Source organism: Rhinolophus ferrumequinum, chromosome 2, assembly GCF_004115265.2.
Source record: "Rhinolophus ferrumequinum isolate MPI-CBG mRhiFer1 chromosome 2, mRhiFer1_v1.p, whole genome shotgun sequence".
In the NCBI taxonomy this organism is placed as follows: Eukaryota; Metazoa; Chordata; class Mammalia; order Chiroptera; family Rhinolophidae; genus Rhinolophus; species Rhinolophus ferrumequinum.
Window position 1 is genome coordinate 48,769,536 of NC_046285.1, and position 26,044 is coordinate 48,795,579.

General features: G+C 48.2%; 1 protein-coding gene across 19 annotated transcripts in view; it reads left to right on the forward strand.

The window, feature by feature from the left end:
* KALRN (kalirin RhoGEF kinase) overlaps positions 1-26,044 on the forward strand; it is a 615,365-nt gene that overhangs the window by 180,562 nt on the left and 408,759 nt on the right. For all 19 annotated transcript variants that reach the window (XM_033132405.1, XM_033132467.1, XM_033132483.1 and 16 more), the window contains exons 2-3: positions 3,361-3,435; positions 10,725-10,839. In XM_033132405.1, coding sequence (XP_032988296.1) covers positions 3,361-3,435; positions 10,725-10,839 — 190 coding nt within the window. The remainder of the gene's footprint in view (positions 1-3,360; positions 3,436-10,724; positions 10,840-26,044) is intronic.

The window sequence follows — 26,044 nt, forward strand, 5'->3', positions numbered from 1 at the left end:
AGGGGTCAAATGTATGGTGACAGAAGGAGATTTAAATTTGGGTGGTGAACACACAATGAAATAGCTAGATGATGATGTATTATAAAATTGTGCACTTGAAACCTATATAATTGTATTAACCAATGTCACCCCAATAAATTTAATAGGAAAAAAAAAGGTGTGAAAAGTCTCAGAATATTCGAGCTGAGTGGTACGTTAGAGACCAGCCTCTCAGCTCAGCAGCACGTGTTGTGACAGATGAGGTCACTGACCTGTGCAAGTCACTTTAGGAAGGGTGAGCATTTCATTCGTTTATTTATCATTTCATCAAGTATTTATGGAACATTTACTATGAGTCTGCCCAGACATGTACCTGACAGTGAAAACGTGTTGCTGTTTCACTGGTCCTGTTTGCGTTGGCGTCGAGTGAACTTCCCCTTGATTGTCGTAGATTCTGCTGGCTGGGTTTACAAGGGCCCTGGGGCAACTGAGCCTCAGGGACTTCAGCCAGTGCCAACAGGTGTTCTACGCAAAGTCACCCACTTCTGAGCTGCTGCTAATTAGTTGAGCTCTACTTGGCTTGATATAATACGTGTGCTGTTGACACGTTGTTTGTAATTCAATTTGTTGGCGAATGAAGAACTCATTCAAACCACGAAGGCAGATTGTATTTAAAGAAACCCTGGAGCAACTCCTTTTGTAATGTGAAAAATGTGGCTCGTGTTGTTAGAAAGCATTATCCCCTAGATCAGGATTTGGTAAATCTGGACACTTTAGGTTTCTTTGGTGGGTACAGCCTGGCAGATACGGCAGAGGTGGGCTGACGTGGATGGGGGAAGACTCGCCTGGGAAGAGGAAGCTCTAGGAATCTTAGACCAGCCCAAGTCAAGATACCGACATTTCCTGGAGCCCGGGATTGCTGGCGGTGTGGACAAGCGGCTCCCCTTCTCTCAGGCCCCGGAGTCTGGAAGAGACAAGTGGTGGGCATGATGAGTGGGGTGCGAAGGATGAGATGCAGACCTCCCTTTTTCTTCCACGGGTGGGAGCAAAGAGGGAGAAGGATGGGGAACATTTTGCTTCTATAGCAAACTCCAGACCCTTCCTTAAGGTCTAGGGCCTGTGTGAAATTCAAGCTGCGTTGTATACTTTAACACAGGAGGGAGGAGAGGAAGTGCAGTGGGAAAATAGGGCAGGCGTTTAAGAGAGAAGAGGTTATACGGGTTCTTGTTACCCAGTAAAATCTCATTAGTTTGGTTCTTACTAGTTTTGAAATTGTAAATAATCCGGAAGAAGACAGGGCTGAAGTTCAGATTTTCATATCAAAAAAATTTTTTTATAGAAATGAATAATGTGTGTAGTGATGGAGAGGAGAATGTTTTAAAACTGAGGTAAAGAAAGACATTTCATGTATGAAAAGAAGCTATTTTGATGCCGAAGCATCATTTTACGTAAACCATTCATATGTTAATTGTAAATGACCCTTGTTTCGTTGGTAAAGCCTGGTAGGACTCTTCCTTACCAAGAAAGCTGAAACTTGCATGAGGGTAAAAAGCAAACCTATGTATCTCTTTGTAATTTCTATTGATCCAAATTAGTTTCTACTAGTGAGGTTTAATAGCTTTTCTGTGTTGGAAGATAAAGTCAGAGCATAAAGATCTGTAGAAACTAAGGATAGAAAGTACAAAACAATGCTTATAGTTAGAACTTTATTTTGATGGCGGTATTTTTTTCTTCTATTGCCTGCGGTCTTCTCGACGTGAGCCTGGCAGTGGTCACTCCAGCATCAGGTCCTGTGGACCAACTTGTACAGAGAAGCCACTGATGAATAAAAAGGCTCACTGTTTTCATTTAGTGAAAACTGAAAAAGAAGAAATAGGTGAAATCATCAGAGACACTTAGGAAATTTGTTTTGGGTTAGGGTACGACATCTGACCGTGGCAGCTGGCATTCTGGGGACCCATCCCTTCTCTGTGGCTGAGTGGGCAATGGGCTCATTTCCCTTCTCTCAGCCGGTGATCTTCATCCTGGGTTGTTACCCAAATTCCCAACATTTCTGGATCTCTTGAAATAGTCAGCGTGCCGGGATTGAGACAGCCCTGAGTGGCCCTGTCCTGCCCAGCACGTTTCTCCCCCTGTAGATTGTCACATTTGTACTGCAAGGGAGTCAGCCAAGTGTAGAAAGGCTCTCGAGGGGGTGTCCGGGGTCTCTGGTTCTGTCTCACTGAGCTGACACAGAGCCACATCTCTTCCGGGGTCCATCTGTGCCATGTCCCCAGTGGGGATACCCAGTAGAGATCTGAGTGTGGGCTGGCTTTCCCTGCGAGTTCTTGTGGCATATTCAGGTTAAACGACAGGGGCACAGTGGGCTGGCGTGGGGTTTTGTGTGTGTGTGGAAGCTGAGTCCTCCCTTCCCACGCGCCTCACCCCGGGCTGGGCTGTCCTTTGCCCCTCCGAGCACATTGTTACCTTCCATTCTGTGTGAGCCCCAGGCCTCTGCCTCTAACCCCCTAACAAGAATTCACCTCGCCCCCAGAAAGGACTTGCCAACAGAGCCGTGCGAGTTAGGCAGAGAGTGAGTTGCTGAAGAAGGGAGTCCATGTCCTTCCCAGGAAACTGGTGTGTCCTGCCTCCAGTTTGGTGTGGGCTGATGATGGTGACCCTGAAGAGCAGGGAGAGAAAAGTGGAGGAAGGGCTCGCATTCTGTGTTGCTTCTCACTTGGGGATTCCTGTGGGTTTCTTTCCCATTTGTAAACTGCAGACTAACAGTTGCTGTGCCACATAGAGGAAAGGCAAAAAAAATTATTTACGGCATTGTGATCCATCTTTATATTAATGAACGTGTTCAACAGACATTTACTGAGTGTTTACTGTGTACCAGGCACTGGACGTATAAAGATGAGTTTTGCCCAGGCCCCGTCTTCAGGTTCACAGCAGCAGGGTACAGTTGTTGCCTCCGGGGCATGGAGCTTCCTACCATGTTTCGCCAAAAATAAGACCGGGTCTTATATTAATTTTTGCTCCAAAAGATGCATTAGGGCTGATGTTCAGGGGCTGTCATCCTGAAAAATCATGCTAGGGCTTATTTTCCGGTTAGGTCTGATTTTCGGGGAAACATGGTATATGTGCGCGGGGTGTGACTTGGACTGTTTTCTTCCTAAAAGGGACCAGGAGGACCTCGCCCCCTTGGTCACCCCTGTGGCCTGTCATCGTGTGGAAGTGTTCTTTCTGTGGTGGACTCTCTCCTGTTCCCTTGGGCTGGCTGTAGGGCCTGAAGGCCTAACTGTCTGGCCCACGATGAGGCAGGGAGGCTGAGGGTGGGTCCCAGGGATTCAGCTCTCTGACCTCTTTCACCCTGATTCCTCCTGTTTTGTTATCCCACAGGTTCTTTTCGGAATGATGGTTTGAAAGCTTCTGATGTCCTTCCCATCCTAAAGGAAAAAGTGGCCTTCGTGTCTGGTGAGTGTCTGTGGGACTTTCCTGTGTAATGAGCCTTGAGAGGTTGTGTGTGTGTGCACATGTGTGGCACCCACTTCTCTGTGTGTTAGTGAGAGAGAGTGGGGGTGGGAGTTTTGCTCGGAGCAGCCGCTTCCTCTCTGCAGCGGTAGGAGCTCTGGTACCAGCGGGGATGTTTACAGCCACAGGTGGTGTCCCTGCCATACCCCACACCCCCTACACACATACACCTCAATATACCCACCCTGCCAGCTTAGCAGGCCTGGCAGGAGCCACGGAAGCCCCTCTGAGACATGCTCCGCCTGGAGGAGTGTCCACTCCACAATTCCCAGACGTTTTACTTGGGGGAGTGGGGGATTCATATCTGAGTGGGTCAGGGACAGGATATTAAAACACTCTCGGGCTCCTCCTTATTTCTCCTTCCTGGTAAAGGGAACTCAAGTGAGTGTCTGTATTTATTTATTTTTCTGAATAGTGACTTCCAAATATTTATTTCTGACTTCTCTCTCCAACCCCATCTTATGCACCTAGACCTTTTAATGTCTAATTCAGGGGTCAGCAAACTAGAGCCTATACTTTGCCACATGTCAGCCACCTGTCTTTTTGTAAATAAGGTATTATTGGAATGCAGCCATGTGAATGTGTGTAACTAGTTGATACAGTTTCCCATTGCTGCGGTAACAAGTGGTCACAAAGTTGGAGGTTTACAATAACAAAAATGGACTCTCTCACAGTGATGGAGGGCAGAAGTTCAAAATCAGTTTACTGGGTGGAAATCAAGCTGTCAGCAGTGCCGTCCTCCCTGCAGAAGCCCTGGGGGAGAATTTGTTCCTTGCCTCGTCCAGCTTCTGGTGGCTGTCAGCTTTCCTTGGCTTGTGGCCGTATCTCTCCCATCTCTGCCTCTGTCACCACATTGCCTTCTGCAATTCTGTGTGTGTCAAATCTCCCTCTGCCTCAGAGTAAGGATACTTGGGACTGCGTATGGGGCCCACTCAGAGAATCCAGGATAACCTTCCAGTCTCAAAATCCTTAATCACATCTGCTAAGATGCTTTTTCCAAATAATGTGACGTTTATAGTTTCCAGGGATGAGGACCTGATATGTTTGGGGAACCGTTGTTCAGTCTACTATAGGTATTGTCCGTGGCTGCTTTGTCACTGCAACAGCAGAGCAGAATAGTCCCAGCAGACACCGGATGGCTGCGAGCCTAACATATTTACTGTCTGGCCCTTTAAGAAAAAGTGTGGTGACTCCTGATGTAACAGAAGCCACACTGCAAGGTACACCAGCACTGCTCTGAGTGCCAGATCTAGGGCTTCACACAGGCTCCTGCATCAGCATCTCTGGCAGGGGCTGGGGGAATGGCAATGTGAGTAGCCAAGGATCACATTGAAAGAAACATGCGCAAGTGCTTAAGTGTCACGGACTGAGCTTTTGTTTCTGGATGATCCTGGCCATGTGCAAGGAGTGGCCATGGAATGGCAGGGAAAGAGCCAGTACAGTCCCACGGTGCAGGGATTCACCCCACGAGCACTGCCGGTCTTGCAGATGGGCGACTGCCAAAATGGAGAGAAGGGAAAGAGGGGAGGAGCAACCAAGCAGGAGGTGTCTCCCACCTGACCCGAGGGAAGAGGCACGTCCAGTGATTCAGTGTCGGGGTGGGAGGTGAGGGCGGAGTATGCGACAGGAGTATGTGAGCCTTTGGAAGGTTCTACAGGCATTCCACGTTATTATGGTTAGCAGTGGTGACAGTAGAGGCAGTAATGATAACACAGGTGTTTTCTTATTGTTGTTGTGGTAAGAGGAGCGTCGCCAGGAAGCTGCCTGTCCCCGTTGGTGTTAGGTGCTTGTACGTGTGATAGGCAGGGAGCCGGGTCACTGCAGATGTTGAAGCACAGGCTGATCCCTCCGCAGGATTGTTTGGCAGTGGTTTCAGTGTGGGCAGAGTTGTCGGTAAGACAATCTCCAAAGCCTCTGTAAACCTGGATCTGAGCGCTTGCTGCGTGTTGGGGGAAGACCTGGTATAGACGTCCTGGAGGTCCCTGGGCAGTGCCAGGACTCGGCCTTCTGCTGCTGCCCATAATCTGGGCTCCAAGGACATGGCCCACAGCCCCCCTCGGGAGCCTAATCCCATCTTTTCCTCCTCTTCTTTATGTCCCTGAGCCTATTTTACTTGCTATCTCTCTGTCCCCTGGGTGTTGTGCTAATTCTCCCATTTCTCTCATGCCTGGTGCTTCCTCTACCTGCAGTGCCTTCCCTAGTCTGAGCCTGTCCTCTTCTTCTGCCAGTCTGAGCCTGTCCTCTTCTTTCCACGTCAGTTCCCTGTTTGCCTCCTCCAGGAGGCCTTCCTGGCTTGAATGCATAGCCTCTGAGTACCACCCTGTCCATATCAGTTTGGACTTTGACTTGGAGGCCCTTCCTTGACTGTTTGTCTTTTCCCATGTGAATTCACTTGGAGCCCTGGGGCAGGGCCCAGCCAGCCCTAGAAGCACTTCTCAAGTATAGGGAGTTGTCTTTGTGGAACACACAGAAGCAAGGTGCCAGGAAGGCATCAGGGGGATAGACGCTTCCCAGAGCAGGACCAAAGGACCTCATGTTGGGCGAGGAGCCTGGGGTGAGTCTTATTCCTCTGCACGTGGTGCCAGGAACTTTTGGGCTTCGGGAACATTGCCCTTCCGTGCCGGGAAGGACGCGGACGGCACCAGGGAGATGACTTGCTGTATCTGAGAAACAGAAACCAAACCGAAAAAGCTCCTCGTACCTTTCATTTTCAGAAGACAAAACACCAACATGAGACAAAATAAGGAAGCCCAGCATTAAATAAGGCAGTGGAGCAGTTACATTTTGTGCTAAGAAGCAAACACTGCAGGAAGGTGGTGAGCAGAGAACAGCTGGTTGTGCTGCCCTCCCCTGCTGGTCCCCCCGGCATGGCCACAGGAAAGGAAAGCCACGCTGCCATGGGAACACACATTGGGAATAACCCAGGGCAGCCCAGCAGCTTCTGGCTGTGGGCGTGTGCACGTGTGTGCCGGGGTCTGTGCTGTGCCGCAAGGAGCCCGTCCTCCCAGCCCCGCCCCGCCCCCCTCCCTCATTCCCTGCCACCCCCGTGGCCTCTCTCGGGCTTCCTTTGTGTGCTATGCCTCCCGCTCTCAGCATCCATTGTCCCTTTTATCCGACCATCTGTGCAGGGCCCATTTCACCCCTGTTATCTTCGTGTGCACTCACACCCTCCTTTGGGCCACCTCCTGATGTCCCTCTCTGCCACCTTATCTCTTGCCAACATCCTTGTGGGAGATGACAACATTGCCCCAGAGAAACTCCGAGTTGCTGTGGCCCAATCGTTTGTTCTCTGGACCTGTGTCTGTCAAAGTGTGTTCCATGGAACACCAGTCCCATGAGATGACCCTCAGAACAGAAAAAGGGGTTCTACTCTCAAATAAGTTTGGGAAATGCTGCATATCAGAGTCCCCCACTTAGAGATCTGCCATGTTCATCAAAGCCCACGTCCATCAGGCACACGAAAACATTTCCCAAATGACATTATCCATTAACATCTTGCAGAACTCTAGTTACATGGACCAAACTTTTGGTATGAATCCCCTGGTGTACGTTCTGTTCCCTCCTCCCAAACTACCGTAAGTGGCTTGTACCTGGAGCCTGACTCCCCCTGCAAGCGGTGGGCACCGTTCTCCTCCACCTCAGTCAGGAAGCTGTACCCTTCCCTGCTTTGGCCTTGCCTCCGCCCCGGCCCTGACTTTCCCTGCTCCTGTGGAAGACGGCCATTGCCATTTCTAGAACCTCAAACCATCCCTTCCCTCCTTATTCTCTGCCTTCCTATCCTATAGCTCCTAGCACCCAAGCCGGGTATGAGGAGGCTAATAGCAGGTATTTGATGAGAAAGGGGATGGCGCTTTTGAAGGTCCTGCTACCATCTCTATCACCTTTGCAAAGCGTGTCTTCTTTTGTCTCCCACCCTTTGGGTCCCGCTTCCGTAATGGACACTGACGTTAGCTAATCGCCCTCTGTAACTGCAGCACCCAGGTCAGTTATCAGTCAAATCCTGCAGCGTCATGGCTGTTCCTTTGGTGGTCAAGTCTTCCATCTCCCTACCATGGCCGTGCACATCCAAGACCTTGACACTTGATGTGTCTGTCTGTGGCCTTCGCCTCTTACCTTCGACCCTTTCTCATATTCCCCGATCAGTTGGGAGAGGATGGAGATCAGATGAACAAAGCATAGGCCGTTCCCTCTTGTCTGGGAACTCATCATCCAGCAGGACTTTCCTACCCTTTCCCGCCCACTTACCCCGGGCATTAGCTCTATTCTGCCTTCGCTCAAGTTAGAGACCAGCATGGGTACCGCATTCACTCAGACCTTCCAGCAGAGCTCTCGCTGTGCCCCAGTACCCGCCACCTCCCCTTAAGCCAACATCACACACAGTCCTGCTCTCCCCCTCGCCCCCGTGGGGTACTCGCTAATCGTGGTCCACTCCTCCTCTCTCTCAGCGCCTCAGCCTCCCCTGATCCTTGGCAGGTGATCTCGTCTCCCGTTTCACCTAAAGGACGGTATTCCCCATGCAGGCTGACCTCCGCCCTCTCCATAATCTATCTGCTTCCTCCTCCCTCATTGAGTTCTATCCACCTGCCACAGAGGTAGGGGCAGGAACCCTCCGCTTGGAGCGGCTCTGAGTTCTTGCTCTGTCTCTGTCCTACCCTTTCCAGCGTAATGATTCTCTTCCTCTGTGCTTGTTCTTCCTCTTCTTCCGGCAATCCTGCAAGGTCCTCTCCTTTTGGAAGAAAATACCTGGCTTGATCTTGCTGTCCCCTCTTGACTTCTTATCCATACTTCCTGAAGGGAGGCGACTCTACTGCCCCAGGCTTTCTCCCCATACTTCCCCTCCCCTGCTATCTAGAACCTTCCCCAGCCATGATTTTGTGCAACTCCTGTCTCTAAGGGCAGAACTGGCTCTAGCTCAGGAAGGACAGTGCCAACAGCCCTCCAGACTCCTTAGTTAACCTTTGCCAGTCAGACCAGCCTTGGCTCCTCCTATTCCCTTGGCTCTATTCTTAAAGTGTCTGTGGAAGGTCAGGGAGAAAGGCAACAGATGAGGTTAAAACCACACCTGAATGAGGGAAAATCCTTCGGGTGAGGTCAGAGCTGGAGGGGAAGATTGACAGTGTGGAAGAACCTCCCAGCTCTCAGGAAACCTTCCATTTAATCCTTTTGTTTCCTTTTCCTCATGTGGAAGCCAGTTGGGAGATAGGGACCATTTCCACGGCAGATGAGTTGGGGATGATTATTCGTACAAAGAACCAGGGCCCGTAGTATAGAAGGTCTGGAGCTGGTGATGGAGGAATATTTTCCTGTGAGTCCCCAAATGATGTAGATGATGTTGGATCTGCCGGCAGTTTCTGGGTGTGGGCCGGGATCCTGTCTCGTGAGACCGAAGAATGGAAACACGGACCCAGGAGAGGCAAAGAGTTTTAAAACGAGGATAGTTTATTGAAAGCAAAGTCAGAGCTCCCGAGAGGGAGGGGGTCCCAAATGGGGGGTGCCCCCTGACTGAGGCAAAAGCTGTTACTTTTATACCTTCCCTTGCCTGCTTGGGGAAGGGGAGCTGTTTGAAGAAGGGAACTGGTGTCTTCTAATGAAATTCGTCTACCAGGTTTGTTCTGCTTGCCCATCCTGAAGGAATTAGCAAAGTAACCCACTCTCATCTATCAGATCAGCTCCGTTTATCAGGCCAAAAGGAATTTTATGATTAACCTCAAGGCCTTATTATGTCCTGGAGTGAAGGAGTGATTTCAAAACCTGGAGTTTTAGGATATGGCTGTCTGTGTTTGTTCCACCAGGGACCTCCCTGTCTACCTAGGGACACGCTAACTCTCCTGTCTTACTGGGGGCCCAGGCGCAACTCTGTGGTACATCTGCACACATCTGCCCTGGTGTGCGGCTGGAGGAAGGGCAGGGAAGAGGTGGTGGTGCTAACAGTTGTTTGTCAGGGCCGCTCTCAGGGGCTCTGATCTCGTGTGTTCCTGTTCTCCTTGCAACCGCCTTATTTCCTCCACAGGAGTATCCTGGAAGAGATCGAGTTTTGTGTGTCGAGCTCCCCCACTGTCTGTGACTTCAGGACCCCACAATCAGAGGGAAACATTCACAAACTCACACGTGGGTGGGGGCCGTGGGAGGCTCTGCTTTTGCTTGGAAGAAATCCTTCTTTGGAAGTCTAAGCTTTAAGCTTCTTTTCTAGTATTCGGAAGGGCTATGCCCACCCCCATCCTCTTGCATGAGCTCCCCTGTGGTCCTGGCTGTGGGGGATGTGGTATGGATTCCCCAGGTGCGTGTGGGATGGGAGGTCTGTGATCACGACACAGCAGTTGTCTTTGTGTAATCACCAGTGCCTGTAAGGACATGGTTACGACACCGTAACTTCGTTCCCGTCTAACTTCCCTGAGACAGTTGGCTCTGCGTCCTAAGTGTAGCACCCATCAATGAATCAATGTTTACATTCTAGAATAAGCGGTGACTGGGAAATTTGGAAAATAGAGGAAAGACAAAGCAATCGTGTAAAATCCCAGCTTTCTTATAACAACGGTGCTCATGATTTCGGGGTCCTCCCTCCAACTTTTTTGGACGCAATATTTAGCAAACATTTGTAATCATAGTGTGTACCAAGGCATTTGTAGTGATTCAGACCGTGAGTATCCTCATTTCCGATAGATTCATGTGCTCCTCCAGCAGGAGTGACAGGTGACACCTGAGGCAGGCAGTCAGGGGTGGATCCTTGGCTGTGTAGAAAGCACTTAATTCTTTTCTGTCATTCCCCGCAATGACATCCCGGGTGGATGCTTTAAGGGCTTCTCCCACCTCACAGAACCCTTGCAGAGAAGTGAATGGAAGGTTACATTTCCAAAGACCTTAGCACTTTCAATGGTTTGTTTCATCAAGAAGAGCGGTGATACCACGTTCCTTATCATTTCACATCTGGGAAGATACTCACTTTGCAAAGTGCTTTCCAGTGTGCCATGTCATCAGTCCTTGCGGCAACCCTGGAAGGTGGGCATTTTTATCTCCATCTGCATGCTGCAGATTAGGCACCAGAGAAGTCAAGTCTTGCCCAAGAACACACGTTACCCACTTCCAAACCCCATGCCCTTGTCCTAAGCAGGGGCCAGATTTCTCTGGGCACCGTATATCTGCCTGCTGCATCCAGCACTCAGCCGGCATTCTTCTCCCTCAACAGCACCCTTGCTGGCTGGTTTTCTTATGCTCCCTCCTCTCCCTCCCTGCAGGGGGCCGTGATAAGCGAGGTGGACCCATCCTGACCTTCCCTGCTCGCAGCAATCATGACAGAATAAGACAGGAAGACCTACGGAAACTCGTGACCTATTTGGCCAGCGTGCCCAGGTAAGGTGAGGGGGTATGTCCTGCAGCGGAGGCGGGAGGGCACCTGGGCTGATGCAAGTGAGTCGGAATGAGCCTCCACCCTGCCAGAGGCCCGGGTTGTTTCTGCCCTTGTAGTGGATTCTCATCATTCCTGAACCGTCATCAGCCGTTGTTCACCTCATTCCCACGGTTACTTCTGGGATTCATATGAATGGAGTGGGAGCTGTGGGCAGAGGTACAGGCCCCAGGCTGAGGACTGCGAGGGGCCCAGAACAGGAGGCTGTGTGGCCCTGGAAGCTGTAACTGACGTTGGGGAAATGGGAACTCTGGCTGATTCCACTCTGGCTTGTGTGATGGATTATTTTGAAAACCTCTGGCTTAAAAATATGTTTGTGGCTTTTGGAGTTTGGGTCAAATAACTCGTTTCATTCAGGAGTTAGCCGTCAGCTCAGTCTAGGTCATGCATTTTCAACGGGGGTAATAGTGCCAAGTACCAAGGGGGGGGGGATTGGTTCTTGGGGGTATCAAAAAAAAACTTGCTCTTTTATGTATTAAGCACAGCTCTACGTATATATGTAAACAGATATACAGCATATTTGTAGTATTAAAATTGCATTGGGTGGGCGATTCAGGAAAAAAGTACAGAAAGTCTCTTTGGGGGCAAGGGACGATGATAATTTTTAAAAAGGTTGAGAAACTGGTTTTTGAGGGTCTCTAGGTGGGTCTGGCCATGGAGGTTGGTGGAGGGAGACATGCCAAGGACGCGGTCTATATCTTTTAAGGAGGGAGAAGAGAAGACTTTGCCTGCTCCAAGAATCAGAATGTGAGAGCCAGAAGAGCTCTGAAAAGTAAGCTAGGCAAATCCATGTTTCCCTGCCTCCTGCCCCAGGGCTCTCCCCGCCCTCCTCTCCTCCAGCTAGAACTCTGTTCTCTGTCTCTTAGTGGGGCTCTCGAGTGTGTGTTGTGGCAAATCAGAAGTGGTGCCTCGGGCTTGCAGAACCTTCATCTTGTGTCTGTGCATTTTATAGGAGAATTAGTAAATTACAGAGAGGAGCTGGAGATGCAGCACCACCTTTGCTGGGAAACCCTGGATAATTCTTGAACACGATTAGCTGATTAAGTTCTTCACGCAGGTGTCAAGTGAGGCAAGCACTCCATTTGAAAGAGCTGCAGGAGAGACAAATATAAAGGGATTGTTGGGTGGTGACGGGCAGGTGGTAATGGGGATTTAAGAGCTGGCGTCAAATGCCTGGAAGGATATTGAATAGAATGAGGAGCCCTGAGGAGCTCCAAGCAGAAGGCTGTGAACAAATAGACGATGAATTGTGTCTATTTTTTTTTTCTTTATGATATCCACCGGGACCGAAAGAAGATAAAAGGTCTTAAGCTTCAACAAACGGGATTTAGGTTAGATTCAAAGAAGAACTTCTAAACTTTGTGCATGAGACTTTGGACTGAAAAATAGAATAGAAGATTTTGTTTTCTCCAGGTCTTTATACAGAAGATATATTCCCATCTGTTTCAGAGGCAAGGATATGGACTGAATAACCCATGACTGATTTAGGTAATTTAGCAATTTAGCTACCTGGAGGCTAAGCAGTTTTAAAAGCACCCTTCCCAGGTACACTAACAGGCATAAAACCAGGCATTTTCTAAATCAATTTATAAGCAAAGTTTTCCTGGGGACCCATAGCAGACTCTCAGCTCTTTTAGATCCAGAAGAAACTGGGATCCCTGGAGATATGAAAGGCATATTTTCCCTTCTGGTGTGTTGATCGTATCCCTGCAGATAATGCATGCTCATCTTCTCTTTAGAATAGAAGGTAAAAGACCTGGAAGAATTCTTCGTTCTGATTTGTTAGGCAAAGATGGGATAAAGCAGATTGGAAGCAATTAAAAAGAAGAAGATTTCTGCTGGGTGAAGGGGAATGAAACCCGAGATGGGCTGAAAGGAAGGTCATGAAAAAGGAGAAACAGCACATTATCACTGAAGGAATGTACTAGATGCAGGCTGAGCACAAGCCTTTCCTCCTGTGCTCTTGAGAAGAGAGAAGGTTCTTACCAGGTTCTGGCAGGTGGGAGGCAAGAATCCTGTTGCCGCTTTCAGTGGGAATAATTGTTCGGGGATGCCTGCTGCCTCTCTCCCGAGGGGCCTGGGTATACCAGGAGCGTGAGTACTTGGCCGCCTCCCGAGCTTACTGACCAGTCCTGCTCTCCCATCCCTTCCTAATTCTGGGGCCACACGTTCACACATGACAACAGTTGGAAACACAACCTAGAACAGAATTATTCCAAAGACAGTGAAGTCTGGGGAGGGAAACTGAAGAATGCAGCGGATCAGATAGTGTTTGCCGCTCTCCTGCTTAGCCATGGCCTTGGGAAAGAAAGGAGACTATGGAAAGGAATAGCGAGACCAGGTGGATGATCCTGATGGGAAGAAATGAGCTATTCTGGGTGCTGGCCCAGGCAGCTACTAAAACAGGTCCCTGTGGGGGTGGAGTGTGCTTCACGGACGGGTGTGGTCGTCCATGGGAGACGCTTGACATTCACTTATTCATGCATTTATTCATTCCTTTTTTTTTTTCCATGCTGGATTTTGTTGAGTGAAGTTACTGAAGTGTTCTTGAGCTGGCTCACAAGCAGGTGATCAGCTGGGACCTAGAGTGTATTCATTCATATTTAGAGTCTCTATATACTAGGCAGATTGAGCATCCATGGGGAGAAGAAAGAGACATTTTGAGAAAGTTAGGAAAAATCTGTGAATTTCCCTACCCAGTGCCAAACCAGTGACCCTAAAGGACAGTGTACTATATGACTGTGCCGGGTGCATAGGTGGACCCGGCAGCAGAAGATAAGCAAGTAAGGCCCAGTAAGTGATGAAATAGGATCTAGAATAGGTGATTAAACAGATGCTTGTGATAATGTAGAAATGAATGGAAAGAAATAGTCTCACTATGCTCTGTGAAAGCCAGGCCATGCTGGACCACTGCATTCAACTCTGCGACATTGAACTCTTCCAGCCTCATTTTGAGAACTTTATTGACCACTTAGCGTATTGTCAGGGGAGCAGCACGTTGAGGGGTCCGCAAACTGTGTCTGCGGTTCATGGATTGAAGGATGTTTTCTGGCAGGAGTGAAAATGTAAACAAAGTGATTCCTAACTTCAGGTGTCAGGAGAGCTGCCCCAAAGAGGAGGAAACAGGCATGGTCTGTGTTGCTTGTGTCAGTGGGTAAAAGTCAGACCAGGACTCTGAAATGAAGAAAGAGGCTACCCCTGTGGGAGCATCCAGCAGGAATGGTGCTGCCTCTGGAAGAAAATGAGCTTCCGGTCACTGGAGGCTGCATAACCTTCTGTGAGGGATGCTGTAAGAATTCCTCAACTGGACTGGAGGCTGGATTAGATCATGTCTATGAGGCTTTCCTGCCCTGAATTCTGTGTTTCAATGATACTGGGGGTGGGGGGGGGAACATATATGAGAAAATCTAGGACCTCAAAACAGAATTTTACCACCCCCACCAACATACGCTCTTTTTCTCAGGCTCCCTAAATAAGTTAAGGCCTGGAATTTCACTTCAGATCTTGTCTATATCTTAAATCCTCAGAGAACTGCTTCTGTTCCCCTTAGATGCTGGGTGGGAATTTTGGGGCATCACTTGGGACCAAGAATCATTCTGGGGTGTGACAGGTTAGAACAGTCCTAGTCACTCAGCCTGAGATGAGTCCTTTCCAACTTCCTTTTCTTATTCCTGATGAGTTTGAGCATCCATCTCCTGGGTCTTCTCCAAACTTTCTGTCATTTTGTGCTGAGTCATAGACTATCAGGGTAGGAAGGGGCCTCAAAAGTCTTCTAATTCACCTTCCTAACAATTGTGTTCACTCAATTCAGCAAATATTTATCGAGTGCCTTCGATGAGCCAGGGCCTGGATAAGGATCTTGGTGAGTTCGCGAGTTCTCTTTTTTGACTGTCATCCATCCTACACTTATCTAGCTTTTTTGTTTTTCTGGCCTGCTATCTGCTTGCACTTATTTGTACACGAAAGGAGTGGAAAGGAAATACTCAGATACAAGCAGCTGATGAAGGTCCCTAGAAAGTGAGAGACAGGAGAGAACAATCTAACCCGGGAATAAGCAGTTGCCCAGGCAGAGCTCCCAGTGTGGCTAATCTACCCACAGCGGTTATTCAGAATTGACCAAATGCTTGACACAGGAAGTTCTAAGTATCTAGTAACGAAATCCTGGGTTATTTTTTATTGTACTGAATTCCTCCTTTTCATCATCAGTATTATCCTGCTTTGTCACGATCATCTTTTTGCTGCTCCTGAGGGCACCAATTGTTAGCCCCTTGATGTAGCTGCCACTTACCTCAGCACTGCTGAGATGCTAAGTGTTCTGGCAAGGAATGCAGGTGTCATATTGGTGAGGAACGATGACAAGAAATTCAGATGGGATATTCTGTAATGCCAATCAAACCAAGGTGCCAATATTCATAGCTTATTGTTTGATAACATTTGCTCTGGTTCTACTGATTTCAGCCAGAGATAAATTGGGTTTATAGCCAGCACTGTCTGTGTGCAGTATCACCAGAAAAATAGAAATAAGCAGAGAGAGTCCGAAAGACAGTTAAAAGATGAGGAGGTGAAAACTGTAGTAGTTTCCTCCCACTATATTCAGCATGGAAGAGCCCACGCTCTCCAGACTGTCCTCACCAAATGTGTTTCGTTTTAAGGGCCTGTTGAGACGTGTTCACATCCTAACCTTTGCTCTGGGATCATCAATTACAGGAGGATGTGGGGAGTAGTGACCGTTGGTCCAGAAAACAGGACCAATGAGAACCTTGGCCTAAAACTTATACCTTTGCACATCCATTTTTAATTTATTTTGTTGCTTCTATAGAGAGGGTTTATAATTTCTATTACAGTTCGTACATTCTACACAAATCTCTGAGCAATATCAGTTAGGTGTCTGTATTGTTAGCTGTACAGAACACAGGCCCTAAAGAGCAAATGATCGTCTGCTCTGCTGCTGAGGAACATAAAACCACAGCAGTAACTACCGTCGGTAGTGATCACCTTCCTTGGAGCCGTGCAGACCCCTCACAGCAACGGGAAGAGCGGCCTCTTAGGATGGACGGGAGATGCGGGGGCTCAGACCGAAGCCCCACTCCGTCTCACTCAGGAAACACATGACCATTCCAGCTGGGTAATCTCAGAAGAGTGTCATGAAGGGACAGTCTACCATGGTGCAGGCAGGGAACAGGGACGTCCACAGGATGTAGATTTCTGGGTTATCCTAGGGCTCGAAACAGAGGGAGGGGAGACAGTACTACTTCTGGGCCTGAAGGAGCAAGGCGAGGAGCACCTTGGAATCTGGAGAGAGAGAGGTGACAGCAGCTGTGGCCTTCGGTAGAGAGGTGCCACCCACTCCTGGAGATGAAATGATGGGGAGGGCAAGGAGAGTCGATAGTTCCCAATGGAATGTCCTCCCATTCTCTGACCTCCTGTCATTGTTTGTCATTAACTGAATGCCACCGAATCCAGGTGATGGGGAGCCCCCTGAGGCAGTCCATAGGGGTCAGCCTCCCTGGGCGTCAGGTGGAGGGGAGAGAATGGAGAATGGATTTGGAGGGGCACGGGGAAGATATTCGGCACAGGGTGAGAACTTGGATCTATTACTCAACATTTCTGAGTCCAATATTCTTATTTTTAATTTGGAAAAAGAATGTCCGTCTCACAGGGGTGTTGTGAAAAAATGATCTAGCAGTCTCTCTGTAATACCCGGCACTCAGTACATGTTAGTCTGTCTCCTGAAGGAGCTCAATAATAATGATAATAAGGAGCTTAATGATAATAATAAATAATATTATCATATATACGCCACACATACCGTAAGGTCTGTAGTATATGAAGGAATAGACATACATGTAAGTTATGAAGCATAATAACATGAACGCCTGAGAGCCCACCCCCCCAACTTTGGAAGCAGAACATCACCTCTGCTCCTGAAGCCACCTGCGAGTCGTCCCCCGCTCGATCCCCTTTGCATCCCCCCAAAATATTCACTATTCTGAGTTTTGTGTTTATCCTTCTTTTTTTTTTTTTTTTTTTTTTTTTGGTATGGATTACCACAGGTTTTCATAAACAATATATTGTTTAGTTTTATTTGGTTTTGAGCTTTATAAAAATGGTACTGTGCCATATGTAGTATTCCGTGAGTAGCTTTTTTGAACTACTACGGTATTGAGCAATGTGGTGACTCTTCACGTCTAATTTTGAGTGGGAGAAGAAAGGACTTAATGCTTCCCACCTCTGGGACTGATCTGGTAAGTGATAAATGAGTGCTAGCTGTTATCAAGACTGTCTTTAACCTATATTATTGCCCTGTGTTAAGTATTTTGCGTGCAGTAACTTGATTCTCCCAGCACTTTGAGGTGGGTATTATTATTCTCACTTTATAACGTGAGGAAACTGAGGCTCAGAGAGGTGAGGTAACTCACCTGGGGACACAGCCAGTATAATTGGGAGCCAGGTGGTCTAGCAGTAGAGGATGAGCTTCCATCTGCTGAGGCAGTGCGGAGAGCAGAGTGAAGGAGACAGTGGTGCTGGCGTGCCGGGGATACATGTGGGTGAGAGGGAAGGCAGGCTCTGAAAGATGGGCTGAGCACTGGATCGGAACAGGACGATGAAGGCGGGTGGTAAGGAGGTGAGGGGGCAGACGAGTGTAACGATGGTGGGCATAAATCTGCTCTCTCGAAGGTTCTCTTAGCATCCTGAGTGTGAAGGTTGGGGCAGGTGGGAAATGCAGGTGGTGAGTGCTTTAACCCTGGGCTTCTTTCTGCTGGCTGGGGCAGCCGTGGTGACCGTGGATGTGCAGACCATGGGGATGGTGTGCGAGTCCGCAGACCTCCCTCAGGGGTCTGTGTGCAGTTTTATGCAAGTAAACGCTGCTCATTTATGCTCGTCTGTTGGTGATAGTCAGCTATGCGCTAGTGACCAAATTATACCAAGTGTTGTCCGTAAAACAAAAGTCCTTAAGACCTGGAAACTAAAGAGATGAGTAAGACCTCAGTAGCAGGGACCCTGAACTCAAAGCCCCGATTGGTTGGGGCTGGTCTCTGCTGTTTTCTAGGGATGGGCATCTGGTTCAGTTTCCTTCTGTGTGTGATGTTTCTTTCCCTCGGTCACCTGCCTGGTTCTATCTTCTGCACCGCCCTGGCGTCAGAAGCACGGTTCTGGCGTTAGTTAGCGGGCAGCTGATCTGTATTTTGAGTCTGGTTCACTTCCTTGAACCATGTTACCGTCAAGTAGACAGGTCTGCACTGGCACAGTCCTGAGGGGGCTCATGGAAATCCTATGATAGGCAATGGGGGGGCTGGACGGTGGCGGTTGGGGGAGAGCCAGCCGTGATGCTTCAAATGCAGAGACAGACATTTGTGATTCCCTGGGGAACAATAACCTAGACAATCAGAGGCGGAAACCATGCGGTCATGAAATAACTATGAGAAGCAGCCCTCGTATTCCAGGAACCAGTGAATGCCTTACGTGATAAATCAAGGACCCAGCCTTGGACACGCGGATTCCTGACGGAGAGAGTCTTCACTGTGGCCCTTAGAACGGACTTGGACTCGGTGGGTGTGGAACGGTGAACTCATAGAGAAGGAAAGAGGGGGATCGAGGAAAAATACTGACCCTTGGAAATTATGCAGGGGGTTCCAGCCCAGGAAGATTGAAGGAACCCCAGCACCCTCCCTTCTAGAAGGAGAAATGTGCATGCTTGCTGGCAAATTCCTCACTGTAAAATAGGCATGAAGCTATTACCAAGTACGATGGTAGTGAGGGTGGCAGGATAACTCGTGGAAGGCACCTAGCTGGCCCTGGACTTGACTGACGCACAGAAGGGGCTGGGGGCCAATGGCAGTTTCTTTTCCTGGCCTGGCTTGAAAGTAGGGATCTTCCGTTGTCCCTTGTCTCTCGTTGTTCTCGCACTGCTTCATCACAGTCAGGCTTGGGGTAATGGTTGACATTAGGATTAGAGCCGTTGGGAAGCATAGTAATAGCAGGAAGGTCAGTAAAACCTCGCAGGCTTGCAATAAATACTGGATGAATGAATATATATGCCCAATAGTGTGATCAAGTCTTGACTTCTTTTATTAATTAGAAAAGTATTTCTTTATTTAAGAAAATGAGTGTGACATAAAGAATTAAAACGAAAACGCTTGTAACTATCGTCTAGAGGTAGTAACACTGTACTGATATATTTCCTTCATCTTTTTTCTTTAGAGCTTTTTAAACACAGAATTGAGTCATACTGTTTATTTAATTGTGCTTCTTTTTTTGTTCCACTTAGAATTGTACCATAAGAATATTTTCTTAACATTAAAAACTTTTCTTTATGCCTAACAATATATCTGGAGATGTACCATATTTTACCCCTATCGTTAGACGTCTAAGTTATTTCCCAAACTTCATTGCTATAAATAACTCTCAGTAAACATTTTTGTGTGTAAACCTTTGTCTACATTTTAGATGGTGGCTTTGGGATAAATTTGTGGCCATCATGGACATTTTATTTTTTAAGGCTGCTGATACACGTTGCCAAATTGCTTTCCAAATTTCCCCATTTAAACTTTCAGTATGCCTTTACATTTCTCCAAAATGAAGTTTATTTGCTCATCGTTGCCTAGGCCCCACTGTGCAAGGAGTGCTGTTGCCATCGTCATCAAGAAACCCTAATGCAGGGCCACATGTACTGCACCTAACCCTGACCCTGGATTTGAAAAGAGTGAAGTAATTGGTCGTAAGACCTGCCCTGTGGGGTCTCCCAGGTCAGGATTCATTTTACTTTCCTAACTAATAGGCCTCTTGATGGGGAATCACACATTCAAGTTCAGGTCTGATATGAAATCTAGAAAGACCTAATTGTTTTTGCCCTTGATGAGTTTTCAGTTTTGCCTTTGGGTGTGTTTCAGCTTCTGGGCTGGTTGCTCAGTCAGTTCCTGGCTTGGCCCAAAGTAGTTTTAACCTCCTCTGTGCTCATCTGAATTGAGGTCCTTATCTGCCTTCTGCCAAGAAAACGAGGCTTCTTTGGAGTTTGTCTCCTGGGTGACAATGTCGAATGAGTCTCTGAAGCTTAGATGTAGCCATTTAAATTTTTTTTTTTTTTAAGGCTCCTGAAGTGTATGGCTCATCTATAGCAGGCTTATTAGGAAGCTGATGTGTCTGGTTCCACTTAGGTTAGGTAAACTTCAGCATGTCAGGTGAAATAAGTCCAGTACATTCAAGTTTTTCTGGAATTCATGCTACGGAATCAGGATTATTTAAATTTAGTTCATATTCATTTTGCTGGGATGTTGGAAAGAAGGGAGTTCCCTGAATATAGACGCTAGAGAGATAGCCTAGGACAAGTGAAGAAGGGTGTTTTCCGCTTGGTGGGTTCCAGACTTGGGGCTGTTTCTCTCTCTCTTATGTGATTATTTGCAGCATGTTTTGTATTTCTCTCTTCACCTGTCATTGGTCAGGTCTTATGGGGTACCCTTCACTGCTGCTTGAGGCTGTATGTTTTTAGCATATATTGGATACTGACATTTTATGTTATGATACTAATTTTCTAGAGAGATTGCCTTTACTATGCCCTTCTGGCAAGTTTGGAATGCTGCCACCCAGTGGTGGAGCACCTCAGCTCAGCTGCCCTGGAAGGCATAGCTGGGTTTTGTGAGATTTCCCACGGTAATGTTCTGCTCTCTCATCATTAGACCTTGGATTTTGGAGGCTTTACTTTTTAAAATTTGATTGAAACACTGAAATTTAAGTAACCACTAAGCAACAACTATTTTTCTTCTAAACTACAAAATGGGTTTAATATAATCTTTATCAGAGAACTATAATAAATATTCAATAAAGTAACATTTGTGAAAATAGCCTGGGTATGTAAGAATTCCCAGTTGAAACTGGGAATTTTGTAATGATGTTCTCTTAAGGGAAAACAAATGCCTAAGTAATGTGCTATACCAATTCTTAACTTCCTTTTATAAAATCAAACCTTTTTCAAAATTAAAAAAAGGATCCTTCCTGTTGGTTTGTCTTCAGTCTTGGGTAGATTTGAAGTCACAACGCCCCAAGCATACTTACCTCTTGGAACTTCTACTGTCTCCCTCAAAATTTTCATTAGCCACAAACATGGAACATAAAAGTCTTTGTCTTTTCAAACCTTCCCTTGCAGACACGATTTTCTTTCTCTAAACATGAAAGCTGAACACAAGAAAACAAGAAACACATCACTACTAGGGCTTTTTGTTGCTGAGAGTATAACCTTGGTGAATACACTCACTCGTTGCAGATAGTTTCCGCACCAGTTAGCCACTGGGGCTTTTACGAAAAGAAGAATGTCTCCCTCTTGACTGTTCCTCTCCATCTCATCTCTTCTTGGATTGCTTTAGATAAAAAGGCTTCTTAATAAGTTCTTTCTTAAAAGTCCAGCATCAGCTAAGCAGAAGGAAATCATTTGAACAAAATCTGAGAAAGACTTTTGAATCTAGAAAAGTCATCATGTCGGGATGATGGGCTCAGCCTCTTCCCGGAGTTCTCATTGCCCACAAGGCTCGCTCCCTGATAGGTGGTGAACCTCTTGAGGACAGGGATGTGACTCGTTTGGTGGGTGAGTTTGCAGAGTAGCACCTTGCAGGTTGGCTGAATTCAATTCGATTGGGAACTCCCTAAGGGGAGAAAAGGGCAGTGTCTCACCCCCCAGACCCTGCGGGACCAAAGCCAGGCTCTCTCTTCCAGACATGAAGTCACTGAGGCCTGACCCAGGTCTCCTTCAGGATGTGTTTTCTCTACCGTAAGGGGCTGCACCGATAGGGAGTGCCCAGCCCGGAGAGGGTGGCACTGGCTGTGTGACAGAGCCGTCTGCCAGGGGACAGAGCGTGGAGGAGCTTGCCAGGGAACCGGGAGTGGACTCGGTCTCACCAAGGAGGGGTGTTACTGTTTCTAAATTGAGCAAGTTTGACAGCCAGCCCTATTTCTCCCAGAACCCAGACGGGAGCACTCTGTCAGAGCTGTGGTGACTCAGCTAGGACAAATGTTTTTCTGGAGAATTTACTGACATAATCCAAATGTGTGTCTTGATGGCCCTGCTCCATTTTTCTCTCTCAGAACCTCCCTCCTCTCCCCACCCCCCACTGGTTCTAGGTCAAGAGAGGACCAGCCTTGGTTTTGAGAGCTACCCAAAACCCCTAAAACTGAGGCATTTTTCTCCCTTTCTTCTCTCAGACTGTTCTGTGCTGTTCTGAGCTGGAATTTCATCTGTTCCCATCACTAGCAATTTGTGTGCCAGGATTTGCACAGCACCTCCTCTTGGCCTGGAGCCCGAGGCAAGGTCTGAACCTTGTGCTGTGACGCACCCCACCCTGATTCCCTGCCCAGAAAGAGAATGTCATCTCATCTCTAGACCATAGGCTGCTTTCCTTTGTAAGAAGCTCAGGCTTCAGAACTCTTTTGCTGAAGGGCAACTCCCTGTTTTGGATGTGAAGGACCACTCCTCACTCGCCCTCAGCCCTGACGGGGGACAGAGCTGTCCATTAGGACACCTGCAAATCAGTTCAGATTGAATTAGGGGCATCCACAGGACACTTGTGTAGTACTTACATACACACCTACTTAGAGAGAATGGCCAAATAACCCTCTGGCTTTTTCGGGCTGCCCCTGACCTTGCAGGCTAATGAGGGGGGACCCTCAGAGCCCTTCCTGTTTAGTTTCAAGTCCCAAGCAATTCCCCTCCCTCAGGGTGTTCTCCATCTGGCTCTCCGTGACCTCCCTGGCTACTCTCAGGTTGGCACTAGTGCCTGAGCCATCACAGGATTTTCCTCCACATAAATCAGGGGGCCTCGTTAGTGTCCCTGGCCATGACAGCCTGCCAAGTGCTGGGGGAGAGCAGCCTGCCCTGCGGGAGTGGAGCTCCTGCGTTGGCAAAGCCCAGGGGCATGCCTGCAGGGTGACTGTCAGTGTGTGTGTGTGTGTGTGTGTGTGTGTGTGTGTGTGTGTATTCAAACAGCACTGGGCTTTCCAGAAAGCGACTGTTACTTAAGGGGAAAGAGGAGGAGGGGTGAGGTGGGGTTGTGTGCAGATGAGTTTTGACCAAAGACTATTTCCTGGAGGAAGCGGGTGGTTTTTAAACCAGGAGTCCACCTGCCCTGACAGGAGCTGGAGAGTAGGGGATCCTGTGAAAGTTTGGAGAGAGGTCGGGGTGCGGCTTGAGGAGGCGAAAGAGTGGTATTGACAGTAGGGACTGACATGCGCAAAGGAGAGGAACCACTCCACCTCCCGGCCAGCTGCAGTCAGACAGAGCAGGCGCACACGGCCGCACCATCACCGCCGCTCTTGGGTCACCCTCTTCTCTTTCCTCTGTCTCCTCATTTGGAAAAGCTCCCTGTGTCTCATAGTTGGGGTGACTGAGGCATTGAGGTTAGACCGGCCACCGTGTTTGGGACAGGACTCCGTCTTTGGTTTGCTACTCACAGATGCAGCGACAGTGATTATAATGACTTTTTACTTTTTTTTTTTTTTCTAAGTAAAAAGATGACTTGTTTTTCACCCAGCCTGTCCCTGGGGGAAAGAAGGGGTGATAGAAAAGGCCAGCGGGGTGTGTCTGGGGAGGACAAGGAAAGGGCTATGCTGGGAGGCTGTGGTTTTGGTTTCCAGTTCGTTCTTTCTTTCCCTGTGCTGCTTTCGTTTCTGTTTCATTTCTGCTCCATGTTCTGAATGCCCCAGAAGGAAAGTTCTGTGAGAGAGGGTGGGAACGAGGGCTGGAGGCTGCTGTCCGGAAATGGATAAGTCAGTTTCCATCCTTGCTCCCCTGAACCCACCCGTCTGCCACTTTCCTTCTCTGGCCAGCCAGCCCCCGACTTCTAGGAGCAATGGTTCTGGTTCTTCTCCAAGCTCTCTTTCTCTCTTAACGTAGAGTAGCTCCCTCCAAATGCCCTGTCCCCAGGCCTGTCTGATTTAGAAAGCAGGTCTCTTCTTTTGGTGAATGGCAATTGTGTTTCAGAGCTTGTGAGACTGTAAGATGACCTGGCTGATGAACAAACACACCAGGTTTTATGCAACTAAGTCAGGCTGGTCTCTCAGAGACAGCCATCCTTTGGAAGACTGCGTCCTTTCACCTTTGTCCTACTGGCACCCATGTCATTTCTGGAACTCTCTTTGGGAGCTCCCTTCAGCCTGTGACATGCTCTTTTGACTATCTGCAGGATGGCAAATCTCTGTCCTGAAAATCTTTGTTCTTTCAGAGCAGACTTGATTTTAGAAAGTGTTTTGTTTTAAAGGTGGCATTGAGGACAAGTCAGGATGCACAGGTGGAAGGTCCTGCTATCTTTTTAGGCCAGTGGACCTGTGTCACCTTATGGTCAGACCCGGGGACACAGGGAGCAATCTTAGAGCGTGAATACCTCACTACACTCTTCCAGAGGAAGAGGATCAGCCACGTTTCTGCCTCTGGCACATTGACAATGAGAGTTTTTCAGTTCGTTTGTTTTTTTAAACAGCTTTATTTGGCTGAAATTGGGTAGCAGACTTGAAAGAGGTGGAAAATGACAACTTTTCTCATTGGCCTCCATTTCCCTGGAACTCTGACTAGGGCAAGGGTTAGGTTTGCTTCTGGTACAGTTGAGGGTGGAGAGCTCCCAGACCTGGAAACGGGCAAGCGACGCTCGAGAATCTTTACTATAGTAGTACTTAACCACAGCTGAACATTCGCGTCAGCAGGGAACATTTACACACGGCTGAACCCATTCTCAGACCAATTAGTCAGCATCTCCCCACTTTACAGAGGAAGATATTGAGGCTTTGATTTAGAATAGAGCTTTGCCCCCCCCCCCGCGTCCTGGCCTCACAGGTGAGAGGTGCAGGGGCAAAAGATGTGCTGTCACATGGCTAGAACCACACAGATTCTTTGGAATAATCACGACCTGGGAAAGTGGACAGAGAGTGTCTTCCAATAAAAAACAAAGCAAAATAAAACTGAAAACACCTCTGGATGGATTATCGTGGAACCTGAGGAGGCCTCGATGATGGCTGAAGCAGACTGGGACATAAAATCAGCTGGGGCTAGACTTGTGAGTTGCTGGGAGAGGTACAAGACAGATAAGAGAGCCCTCCCCCTCGCCGAGCTCCTTTCTCCTGCCTTTCCAACATCAGCCACCCAGGAGCCCTCCACATGGTGAAGGATGAGTTTGAGAACCGTCTGTGCGGGCAAACACGCATTCCCCACACAAACCTCCCTAGAGAGTGGCTCAGTTCTCTGTAAGGCACTCCTTCCAGTGTTCTTTTTACTGCTTCTGATTATACCAATTAGAAAGCTTAAAGCATGTGCTAATGTGTCTTTAACACTTTTCTTTTAACACCTGCTGATTTCTGGTTGTTTAAGAAAGTGGGTGTGGTGTGGTTTGGGGCAATCGGCAGGAAGCTGCTATTAGAATAAAAATGAGCAGAAAGCAGGTTAACACAGATTAGAGTGATGGGCAAAAGATTGAAACAGAAATCTAGATCCTGAAGCCAGAGACTCAGCACCACCTGCGAATGGCATGAGAACTTTGGCACAGATGGGTCAGGGGAATTATTTTCTCCTGAGAACTGCAAACCCTTTTCTTTCTCCTCAAATTCAGAATGGAGCATTCAGCTCATGAAATTCTTTCAGGGAGACATGGGTCCAGCACAGTGCAGGGGAGAAGTGTGAAGCGGGTGACTTGTTGGGGGTGCTCCTCCTTCCTCCTTGGCTGGTTTCTGTCTGCTCGCCATGAACCGTGTCCAGGTGTTAAAGACTGTCCATGCGCCGTGAGTGAGCCTTCTGCAGTGCTCCCTCCAAACCCCGCTGCATTGCTAGTCCCGCTTGCACCTGTAGGGCCAGCGCTCTGCATGGCCGGGCCCATCTGTCTTTATTAAACAGGAAGTCCTTCCCTTGTCCTTCCACTCTGTCACTCCCTCCTCAGTGACCAGTCTAGCCCTGTACCCTAATGTTCAACGTGTCACCTTACCTGAACAACTTAGTGACTAGGTCTGATTTGAAGGTTACTTCTACTCCATTACAGCCCAAGCACTGGGCATGCATAGGCTCTCAAACTAGGATTCTGACACCCCACACCCTGCAACTAGCAGCAACCAAACATGCCCCAGCAGCACACAGAAACTCTTGTTGACCCCTCGCCTGGTCTGGGGGGGTGGTGCTCCTTGCAGATC